Source organism: Amia ocellicauda, chromosome 2 (assembly GCF_036373705.1).
Source record: "Amia ocellicauda isolate fAmiCal2 chromosome 2, fAmiCal2.hap1, whole genome shotgun sequence".
NCBI classification, from domain to species: domain Eukaryota; kingdom Metazoa; phylum Chordata; class Actinopteri; order Amiiformes; family Amiidae; genus Amia; species Amia ocellicauda.
In genome coordinates this window covers 25,926,145-25,938,724 of record NC_089851.1, presented here as the reverse complement: position 1 = coordinate 25,938,724, position 12,580 = coordinate 25,926,145, and the positions used below count along the sequence as shown (strand labels likewise).

Here is a 12,580-nt window from a genome sequence, read left to right as displayed (position 1 = left end):
TAGATAAAATAAAATGATTATATAATCATTATTTAAATATACGATTAGAAAGTTAAACCAAAAATTTTTTTGGAAACTATCATTTAATTAATTACTGAAGTAGTATCCTATAAAACTAGGAGGTGATATTAACGTATTTAATTAAATACAAATACAAGAAAAGAAGGTACTTTTTCAGACAAAGGCAAAGGCGCTGATGCTGGCGCTGCAGTGAGTCCCATTGAGCGCTTTTAGGTTCACCTGCACCCTCCTCACTCCAGCGCACTCTGTGACGTCAGCACAACGTCACGCACAGTGTACGCTTGTCGAAGGGTGTAGGAGCGAGGGTGCGATTTGGGACGTAGCCCCAAATGCGGCACAGATTTCAAAAACACTTTCTATTGGTTATGAGTGTTTTAGTAAAACTCATGTTTATTGGTTCCTGAGCCCCGTGTTTCTCCGCGGCGCATGAGAGTCACTGCAGGGTTGCCAGATGGGGGGAATCGAAGGATTTTATCGCAATTTGAAAACATATTTAACCAACAGTTTGAGAAAATATATCGGTGCATTATCGGTGCTTTATCGGCCGATAATATCGGTGCTGCGATATATCTGTCGGGCCCTACTTATGACTTAGGAGTTCATCTCATGAGTTGATGTTTGCAGAAGTAGAGAAAAAGAAGAGCAACAAATACATGAAAATGACACATTTTCATGTATTTGTTGCTCTTTTTACTCTACTTGACACATACACATGACACAAAAAGCATACTAATTTAAAATAGTCACAATAAATGGTTTGATGAAATTGAAAGAAAGGAGATGGAAGGGTTGGGTTAATATGGCTCACAAATTCTTACATATTTTAATGAACTCATGACTTAATTGAAAAGTTATTGCTTTAGTGTTTATCTAAATCATACTCACCATTAAACACACAGTACTTGTATTAATGTATAAAAGGATTCTTTGTGCAGATCTCTGGATACCCCATTTTGGAAATACTTTCTACTGTTCTAGAATTTTGAAGACTGATGTTTCCACCAAAGATTCTGGAGACGTTTCCCAAACATCTAAACAACAGCCTGTGAAATCCAGAGCTATGATAGTTTTGAGGGAAAAAAACAAACAAAAACAAAAAACAGTAAAACTTATAACCAAAATCTTTTTAATTGGTTACCTAATAATTTAAACATTACAATTAAATCTAATAAAAGTGTGAGACTGACTAATGTAACCCTCTTGTTGATGCAGTAGACACATTTGACCACATGGTGGCTTTGCAGTCTGAACAGTTACGGATTCAAACTGTTCCCTCTGGTCACCATCAGAATGTTATATTAAGACTGTTCCACTTTTATGACAAAATGAGAGCAATCCTGATTGACACTGCAGTGTCTTATTGAAAACATATTTCCATTTCCATATATCCATTGATGCATTTCCATTGATGCACAAAACCTAGTGAGGTAGCACTAAACGGAAATCCCCCCAAAATAGTAATACTACTAAAAATATATACAGATAAATAAAATATTTAATTGAGCTAATATTGAAAAATCTAAAAATACACCACAACCAACCAAGCTGTAATTCAACTGCAAGATCAATCTGATTTGAAAGCACCTATTAATTTATTCATTTTAATCACTTGTCAGTTTAACATCGCTGTAATGTCAACATTTGATATATCATATGTTCCTTCCTTCTTGAGTAATGCTTAGACAAGATTTGCAATTATTGTTTACTCTAAGCGAATGATGCAAAGAAAAAAGAAAAGACAAAAGCTGTTCATTGAATGTCACAGAAAACACTGGTCACAATTCATTTATGGCAAGGCTCTTTTAATGTTGTTACTTTATACCAAACCACATTACATACTCCAAATAAGGCCTGACAGATTATGTAACCTCTTTCATAATAATAAAAAAGAAAGAAATCTAAATTTACATGAACCACTCATCTCTTAAAGAGACAGTGACTCCTTTTCAAAGGCTAGCTGTAACAGCTCTTGTGAGAGGAACCCAGGTGCGGAGTAAAGAGGGTCCAGGGACAAGTGAGGGTCAACACCGACAAACAACAATGTCCAGGAGGATCCGAAGGCGAGGTCGATAAGGCAAGCAAGGTTCAACAATGAGGCGAACAGGCTGGTGGGGAGAATCCGGCAATCGATGGTCGGGGTACATAGTGAGGTCGAAAACAGGCAAACAATAACCAAAAGGGAACAGTGAGAATAGCAACTTGAAAGAAGACTAGACTTAGCAATGAATGGAAATGTCCAAGGGGTATATATGCTGTGCAAGAGGCGGAAGGCAGTAGGTGCTGGGGCTGTGCTGAGTGAATGAGAGCCGAGGGAGATGAGAGAGAGTGCACAGGGGTTTGAGGAATGTGCAATAACAGGTGCATGGGGTTTTGAGGAACGTGGCTTGCAATGGTTAGAACTCTGGTGACGATGACCTCTGGTGGCGAGTTGGAGGTGCAGGGGGGAACCATGACACTAGCTTCATAATAGTATTTGATTCTCACTAATTTTCCTTCTGAGTGAAACATTGCTGGACAATATCGATAGCTCTGATTTTGCTTTCCTTTTAAAATTCTTTACATATATAGTCTCATTACCCTTTATAAATAAATGAAAAAAATAAGTTTATAATTTGGTTGTGATCAAATTATCTTTCACTTCAGGGGTCAATATAAAACGAGAAAATAAGTAACTGAAATGTATAAAACATACTCTAGTTGCACATTTTCAAAAGGGTTCATTCTTTTCATCCTCATTATTGGAAGGTTAAATAATAGCTCCTAAAGAATATATAGGTGACCTTCACTAGAGTCTACAATACAGAATGTACAGATTCCATATGGTGGTCATGCTGCCATTGAAATAGAATGGAAGGAATGGGAACACAAGCAATAATACTAAAAAAGGCACTTTTTTATTTGTTTTAAGCATAAACTGTTCTGCGCTTGGCTTGATATGTGGAAACCTCAATAAACATGCCCTAAGAAATATCACTGGCACTTTGTGCATGTCCTTTGTCAAATGTAGAAAAGAGAAAGGTGGAATCACATTGCATTTTCAAGCATAAGTTGGTGCTTCAGATGTATTATCAAAAAAGACACTCTCTCACTCTTCACCTTCAGCACTCACTGTTTCAGATACAAATGCTTCAGAAAGTGCTCTGTATGCCTGCTGTAACCAAATAACATCAAATGGTTTTAAAAAGTGACATCCAAAATCCTGAAATTTGGGTTGTCCTACAACTGTTGGTTATAAACATGGGCACTGTACATGCATTCCTCAGAGTAAATCCTTATTCCACCTCATCTCTCCTTCCAAACACAGCGTTTAACTTAGAAAGGATCATACACAGACAGGGCTATAGTCATTTATAAGATATTTCCATAAACATATAAACAGCCTATAGAAAGTCTACTCCCCCTTTCAAAATGTTCACCTTTTAGGTCTTTTTCCTTTAACTACCACCTACCCCACGACTTCCAAGTGAAAAAATATTCTAGAAATTTGTAGAAAATGAGTGAAAAATAAAAACTGAAATTGCTTGGTTGGATAAGTGTTCACCCCCCTTGTAAAAGCAATCCTAAACTAGTTAAGTGTTAAATTGCAGTGATTTACATCAGGGGTCCCCAATAGGTGCATTTGTGGCCAGCGACCTGCATGCTCCTTCAAGCAGCTGATGTTTTTTTTTTTTTTTTATGTTTGGGAATGTTCAGATTCTCTGCGTATTGTAAAATGAAATTACAAAAACACGCAATACAAATTAATAAGAAATTATAAGAAAAAGAGGGTACAAGTTTAACTTGTTTTTTACATTGGGTAACACATAACTCTCCTCACATCCACACTTCATTAGATTAAAAATGTTATTCATGTCTTGTGAGGAAAACAAAAGTAAGTAATGAGTTTACACATTTTCAGTCACCTGCAGTTTATTTGAAGAGTGCCAATAACATCAGCTGTTAATCCAATCAATGAGAACATTTATATATCTGAAAAGCACTAATTAGACTGCAAAAACAGACTTTAATTTGGAGTGAACAGATAATTTTTGCTTTGTTCTACTTGTCAATGATAATGCGAAACCAATGTGCATGTTGTGCACACAAACAGTAGCCTTCTGCAAAACTGCATTTTGAAACAAAACATGGCAGCTTTAACAAAACTTATCTCCTAAGTCAAACACACACACAGATCAAATAGAAAGCTTAATGTCTTTATGCCACAACTGTGTCCTTGGGATCCATAAAACCACATCCATCCAGGAAAACGCAACAGTAGCATCCCTTCATGTTGCATGTCATCAAAAGCAAAAAAAGCCTTTCACTGATACTGAGCTTTTAACAATTGCGTGTTATAGATGTGCTGGAAGAAGTGCTGAATCATACGAAAACAAAACAAATTCCACTGATAACAATTGGTGCTGTAAACCGGCAATCATATAATTACGGGCCCTCATGTTAATTTTATTTGGGAGCCTCTAGTCTTCAGCATCGACCCCTCAGGGCCCTTTTGGAGGATGTGTCAGTGGCACACAAAGACTTGCTACTTCACATTGAAGTACGTTGGCTTATTAAGAGTTTATGCTGCAGGACGAGATCCGTGCCTCTTAGGTACACAGAAGGCGAGCACCATTCTTGAATTGGTAAATGACAGCACAGCAAATGCTAAATTTTGGGGTTGGGGTATGGAATATTCTTGTCTGGCCCATTGGTTCATGTCATCAAATGTGGCCAGTGATTGTGGCCAAATAATCAGGGACCCCTGATTTATATGATTTCTGGAAAATGTCTGCAGTTCCTGTAGGTTCTCTCTGCTGGGTTGTACATTTCAAAGCAAATACTCAACCATGAGCACCAAGGAGCTTTCAGAAGAACTCCAGGACAAAGTTGTTGAAATTTACAAATCAGGGGATGGGTTTAGCAAAATATGAAAGTCCTTAACTATCCCTTGGAGCTCGGTCAAGACAATTATTACGATGTAGAAGATGTATGGGACCACCAAGATCAGGCCATTCCTCCAAACTGGATGACTGAACAAGAGGCTGAGTGACAGAGGCCACTGCCAACTTGATGAGAGCTACAGGCTTTAATGGCCAAGACTGGTCAAAGTGTGCATGTGATGGCTACTCCATGAATCTGGACAGTATGGTACTCAAGAAAGCCCACCTTTTCCCATTCTGCAAAACCCACCATCTCTACTGTGAAGCACGTTGGTGGCAGCATCATGTTATGGGGAGGTTTCTCATTGGCAGGAACTGGGGCACTTGTCAGGATAGAAGGGAAAATGAATGGAGCAAAGTATAGAAAAGTCCTTGAGGAAATTCTGCTACCCTCTAAGACAAAATTTCACCTTTCAGCGTGACAACAACACAAAGCACACACTCAAAACTACACTGGAGTGGCTAATGAACAAAAAGGTAAAGGTCCTTGAGTGGTCCAGTCAGAGTCACGACCTTAATCAAATTGGAAATCTGTGGCATGACTTGACGACTGCTGCCCATCAGTGCTCCCCAAGGAACCTGACAGAGCTTGAATAGTTCTGTAAAGAAGAATTGTCAAATATTGCCAAATTATGCAAAGTTGTTAGAGATCTATCCCAACTTGGTTTCGAAAAAGTATTAACTCAGGGGGGTGCAGACTTATCCAATAATTATATTTCAGTTTTATATTTTTAATATATATTTTTTCACAATAATCACTTTTTCACCTTAACAGTGTGGAATATAGTGTGTAGATAAGTGGAACAAATGCTCATTTAAATGCTTGAAACTCTGAGAAAAAAGCTCAAGGGGGTGTAGACTTTCTATAAGCACTATACACATTGTGAGACCAGATGCATCTTCTACCTAAAGAACCATTACAAAACCAACTGGATGGTATTTTCTTTAGACAAAATAGGTAACTATAAATTGCAAAATGTAGAAAGTCTCATGACAACCATATTCTAAATAATGCATTGTATATACACTATAGTTTTATTATTAAAACTCATGAATACATAGTCTTACTATTGATTGCAGAGGAGTACAAATAATTAATTAAATATAAAAACAGTAAGGCCTACTCTGAGATATATATATATATATATATATGATGTAAGTTTGGAGGAGACAAGAAAATGGTCAGAATTAGTTTTTTTTATCTTAAATGTATCATTAACTTCCTATTTTCTGAAAAGTTATAATACTTCAACAATTCGTTGCTGTTTTGGTTAAAAAGTTTTAAATTGTCACAGTTTGATTTGTATGGAGAGACATACTTGTGGCTTCATAGAATTTTAAATTTGAAACAAACTATGTTGTATGTTTGTTATGGAAATAGCACTGTAATCTTGTTTCTTTTTGTAAGCAATGTGTCATACATTTTTTGATATGAATAAATGGTTCACAAAATATTTAAAAACAGCAACATATTAACTCTGCAGTAAGATAGAGATAATTGGTCCTTTAAGAGGCTGTCACTCATGCTCTTAGGCCACATTTGGCAAAGGGATCTACTTTTCCCCTTAATAATTAAAGTAAATAAAGAATGTTAATGAAGACATGAGCTTTAATAATGAAAATGAATTAATGATAATGATAAAGTAGCCAAAGATATAGATATACAGTATATATAAAAATACACATTGGTTTTATATATTTATTTTCCCTGTGTATCACAGTATTATATCACAATTACTATTATGCACTGGAATGGGAATGTTCTCTAATGTATGGAGAGTGGGCTGACGCTTTTGGCCTAAACCCCAGTAAACATGCTGACTACATCTCAGAGCTGCAGGTTGTGTTAGTCGCACACTACCTGAATGGATCCCTTTCTTCAGTGAGCTACTATGATATGTACAATAAGTGTCCCAATAGAATATATGTATTGTGTCAGTGCTGGGCTGCTCAAGGTTGAGCTTTATCTTAGTGTAGAGGGGTCTATATGAGCCTTTTTAGCACAATGCATGCATAACATAATCCAGCAAAACTTTGGATACTGTTTTCAGTGATATAAGAAACTCCAGCAGGATTTGTGCACCAAACTCCTTGTCTGCAACTATATATTTTTTCTTTTTTTTGTGATCGTCATTACAATTTGAATAAACCAATTTGAATAACAAGATGCATATTCCTCAAGGGGGCATTAAAGATTCTCTTTCCAACGTCTATAAAATTCAGGGCCATGTCTGACAATGACTATTGTCCATGTCTAACATTCGACTGTTGAAGCTGCTGACCTCCAACGCAGCTTCAGTTTTTCTCAAGCAAGACTCATACCTGCACCAGCCAGGCGGAATATCTGCCATCACATCTTCACAGATTTATGATACAGAGACTCATGGGAAAGAAAGATTCAGCTCAGAGTCTGTGGTGTCTGTCCGGTTACATTCTGGGGCAGGTGTTTGCTACTGAGTCAGTCCTCTCCTGATAGAGAAATAGGAGAAAATATAGCCCCCTGGTAAACACTCTAAATTCTCCATTACAATTACCCCATAAAAACTGAAAAACAACCGACAAAACATAATTTTTTACAGAAGAAAACTGTTATTAGTTATTGGCACAAAGAAATGAAACTAAAACCAAAAAGACATTTTTTTATTGATATTTATAATGCTAGCATGACAACAGCCACACAGCTTTCCCCCATTCCATAAAGCATTTCATTTGCAGTTTCCTTTGTCTCAGCGTGACAAGGTTTTGTACATACAGAAATGCACTGCAGCAATTCTCCATGGAACTGATGGACTCGTGTAATTGGAAATTGGGGGAAATAGAGGCTTATGCATTCAAGGGCATGGAGTACAAACAATATATTTTTACAATACCAAAGTAAACTGGATGCTAAGAATCGCACAAGCCTAGTATTTAATGAAGAATATAATTTATTTCCACTCTAAGAGGCCATGTGCCAGTAATAGATACCTGGTTTGAATTGAAAGCATCTGATTATAGATAGGAAAACCGAGAACTGATGGATGCAACCCAGACAAGCTTCAGTGCAGTTACGTATCTGCTATCAAACAACACATAGATTTCGCCAATAAGTATAAAACAAACAAAAAAATGTATAAAAAGCCCCTGACCCCGCCGCCCAATCCCCCCTCCACCTTCCCCCCATAACTGAAACCAAGCAAGCCAACATTTCATCAGTAATGGCAGAGCACTGTGTGATTAATAATAGGCAGATTGTTTTAGAAAATCATAATCTTAGCAAATGTCAAACTGTTAAAGATATGTTTTTTCTTCTTCTTTATTTTAACCAAATAATCAACTAATTGGGTTAAGAATGTAGTGTACCTTGCAGGGGGCTTGGATGAGCACTAGCCATGCAGTTCTGAAACAATTCTCTCTCTTACATTTCAGACTTCCATCCATGGTTCCTGGTGCCATGATTAATGGTTCCCTCCCCAACATTTGATCAACACAAAGTCACACAAAACAAAAGACTGAATGGCTAAATGCCAAACCACCTTGGCTTCAGCCAATCTCTATCACCATACTCTTTCCCAATTTGATTTCTCCAGTGCAGTGCATGCTTCATAGAAATTCCCTCTACCAATTATTCATGTTTAAGATTTAAGGTTTTAATTTTAATGAAAACACTCAATATTGCAGTTAGATAGGGGGAAAAAAGCAAGAGTTACACTCAGTGCTTTGGATTTCTTTCAGAACACCACAAACCAAAGATTACAAAAAGAAAAAAAGGTATTTAATTCTGAATGTTTGGCAACTGAAAAGACATTATTTGTGTGAGTTGAAGGAAACCTTTCAAAATAAAAAGCAGTGCTGTTGTGCAGACAAGTGAAATGTAGGTTTACCCTTTCCTTGTAGCATGCCACTGTTCTCCTCTCAGTCACAACTGCAATACTCTTTAAGATACAATCTAAATGTCATTTGTTTTGTAAAGTAAATCTCTATTTTATACATGTATTATGATTTAAATAAAAATATTTACATAGGGCATTTGGCATACATTGTTTTTAACACTTTTGTAGGGAATGAATATTACGTTTGGCAGCTTAAGGAAGAAATTTGCTTAAGTGCTGGCAATCCATTAAGATGTAAAACATATTTTTTTTGTCCTTAAAAAAGATTATTGATTGTTAAATTGATAATTCGGCATCATTGCTGGATTGGGTCCTGTCTTAGTTTTTCTTTTTTTTCTTTTCTTTTTTAGAAAACAATGGCAATAATGATGTGCTTCTGCATTTTCGGTGATTAAATATTCAAAGGAATCCTCAAACTCCCAAACACAATGTAAATACATCAGAGACAAGCCAGTCACAATGTACAGTTTGTCCTCAGGTCATGCCAACTCTCAGGTGGTTCTGCCGTATCCTGATCCTCAATAATTGGCCAAAACTGTGTAGAGTTTGATATATCCCCCTGCACCACCCTCCCCTCCCCTTCCCCATCCCTGACATTGTCCCATCAGATAAACCATTCCTTTTTGCTCTCATCGATGGTCTCTGTGAAGTTGGGGTCGTTGCCTATGATGGCAGCATCCGCATTGTCAGCCGACTCTGCCCCCTTCGCCTCATTGGTGTGGTAGGTCCCCTTGTGGCGGAACATGTAACGGATCAGGAACACAAGGGTGCACAGAATGGTGAAGATTACCACAGCGATGACACCTGCAGGGGAGTGCAGAAGTAGCCTTAGAGGAGAGCTGGACAACATACCAGAAGATCTAATCTCATAAACTGCTTCCTGGGTCAGCATGCTTTTCAAGCTGAGCTCTTGATAATTTAACAGACATAGAGAGCAACATGTAGATTTAAAATGATGGAGATATAGCAGACCGCACCATAAACTGTACTTGATCATTGATTTCAAGGTAGCTAATGTATCTTCTACAGTTATTTCTGCAGTATGTTAATAACTACTTAGTAGACTTAGTAGAATTCAAGTCTTCAAAATCATGAAAGGCTTTGACCACATCAAACCAGAGGAGCTTTTCCAGATCTCCAGGGACACACGGACCCGGGGACACAAATGGAAAATTCACACAGAGAGTTGTCACAATCTGGAACAAACTCCCCAGCGATGTGGCTGAAGCTGAAAGTTTGGAAACATTTAAAAATAGACTGGCTAGGATCCTTGGATCACTTAGATTTTAATGGACACCAAACAAGCACGATGGGTCAAATGGCCTCCTCTCGTTCGTAAACTTTCTTATGTTCTTATGATGAAGTGCTGTGTGTAGCCTTGGATTCCTGTCGACAAATAAACAAACTGCCGACAGAGAAGTATTTTTCAGCGACTGGTTTGCTGTGTTCAGAATCCAAACTGGACAATTACTCCACATCCATAAAATTTCCACAGTAGCTTTGTATGTGTATTTGTATTTGATCATGATGAGTCATATCCACTAGCTGACACAATTTATTCGTGAGCTCAGGAGGATTCAAATGCAAATCCCTGTAAATCTGCCCCAAAAAATAAAAATAATAAACTGTTCTGTCAGAATCAGTTCTGCAGACAGTTCTACAGTCCACAACATACCGCCGATGATGGCAGAGTTTCTGTTAACTCCATCTGGTATCACCCGCTCTTCGTTGAATGGGAAATCAGCACTGGCTGCAGGTTTAAAAGAGCATAAGAGAGAAATGGTTAGATTTACACACAAACACTGCTGACAAGAATTAAAGCCGATGAAGAAAGTAACATTAATAAATAATGTATCTTAAAACAAAAATAAAACATATCCCATATACCTTCACATGCATGTAAACCTTTAGATGAGATCAAACTGAGCAGATGTTTTAAAAGTCTTCAAATTTATTCACAGTCAATATCGATCCTTAGCAATTCACAGCCAAAAACAAGAACAGGGCATTTGCCTTCACAAATTTCTTTGCAGATTTGATTTGTTTATCTTCATAATCTTGAATGGGACATGAAAATTGAATTAAAAAAAAAAAAAAAGCTTTTATTGCTGGAAATATCCTCGTACACTCTTAGCAAAGGCAACATCATTTTTTAAAAGATCTAATCAAGGCATGATACCACTTTCAATCCAGTTTTTCACAGGTAATGCTCAGAGATACCTCCTTCCCTTTAGAGGACTGTGAAAGTCAAAGCTGCTGGCTGCTGAGTCTTAATGAGCCCAGGGACGGGAATAATTCAACCAGTCAGTACAAAGTACAAGATATAGTTTCAAATAATGTTTTCTTCAATGGTTTAAAAATAGCCACACATATAATTTTTCTACGGTGGGACAAGTCTACGATGAAATATGGTTGGAATGGAAATTGGAGTCCATGCAGTTATCTTGTACAAATGGACAGGCAGACTACAGTAGAGTAGACTATTGAATAGTCCTTTTTACTTCACAAACTGGGGTGTCTAATCTGCTGATGTGCAAAGTTGCCTTCATAAAGCAAAGCATTTCACAGTGTTTCAAAAATAAAGTACAGTCAAGTGAGTAAGAAAAGCTGACTTGGTATTATTTCAGTTCCCTGGCTGCTGACACAATAACAACAGCAGTGAGTTAACTGAAAGCAATTCAATATGCTTACTAAGTAGAACTTTAATTGGCTTTTTCAGAAAAAAAAAGCTTCCAGCAAAGTAAGCTGATGCTCCTTAGTGTCTATTAGAAAGTAGGCACTACTTCAGTATAGTACAGGATGCCTGCCCTTTGTAGCTTTGATCATGCTTTTATCAATTGGATGATGCCTGTAATCTTTTGATTCACTATTGTTTGAAGTCTGTGGAATAGTGTGCACACTGCATATATAACTTAGGGATACAGTCTTTGCTCCCAATATGCAAGACATTGACATTGACAGTCTTTTATGGTACTCTTAGTCCTACTAAGTGATCCTTCAGTCGTGTCTTGTGCAGGAATATGCTGACCACCTTTGTTTCCATGTGCACAACAAAGGGTGCTTGTTAGACCTTTATTTAAATAGATTCAGTGCTTTGCTGTAGTGTAATCATTGGTTAATGCATTTAAACCACTTTTATGAGCTTGCAGCTTGCTTACATTGTAGCTTCAAGAGACTCTACTCACTACACCCTGGGCACAAAATTAATACTCTGAAGTGTTTAATCATTTCTCTCACCTGCATTTTAACAACAGTTAGTTCAGGCAATTAGACTAATAAATTAGTCTTTAGTGGAGCCTTGCTTCACTTACAATGGTTACATTTACTATGTAGCGTGTCAATAACAATGTAATTCTGATTGTCTTAGGAAAAAGCGAAATGAATAATAATAAAAAAGTAGCCTATATTGTAACCTAACTACCACGATCCAGCATTAGGGCGCCGGAAAAGAAACTCGATGGGGGAATGAGGATTAGACTGAGAATCTGCTATATTTTCCTTGCTAGCTCTGTAGGGTATGGTGTGAACTGAACTCCCATGTTGCTCTCAGGCCATTTTTATCTAGGCCTATAATTTGGGGGGGTCACTAAAATAGCCCTTAACCAGACCCTGTACACAGACTAAATGAATTCAGGATATGTATACAGCTTTGTGTCTAGACAAATTACATCTGGAGCACTCTTATGAAAATGCATGTCAATTAGATGATCATGGGAAAAACACACTTGCAATTTACACCCTTAGTTATCTTGGAAAATCACAGACACC

The 12,580-nt window shown here is 37.3% G+C and overlaps 1 protein-coding gene across 1 annotated transcript in view; it reads right to left on the bottom strand.

Annotated features, from left to right (window-relative positions):
* Positions 1 to 8,672: 8,672 nt before the first annotated feature.
* The window catches only part of LOC136767860 (contactin-associated protein-like 2), a 517,302-nt gene continuing 513,394 nt past the window's right edge, over positions 8,673 to 12,580 (bottom strand). The window contains exons 23-24 of the mRNA XM_066721910.1: positions 10,488 to 10,562; positions 8,673 to 9,616 (exon numbers count right to left, since the gene is read on the bottom strand). Of these exons, the coding sequence (XP_066578007.1) occupies positions 9,417 to 9,616; positions 10,488 to 10,562 (275 nt within the window). The 3' untranslated portion in view covers positions 8,673 to 9,416. The remainder of the gene's footprint in view (positions 9,617 to 10,487; positions 10,563 to 12,580) is intronic.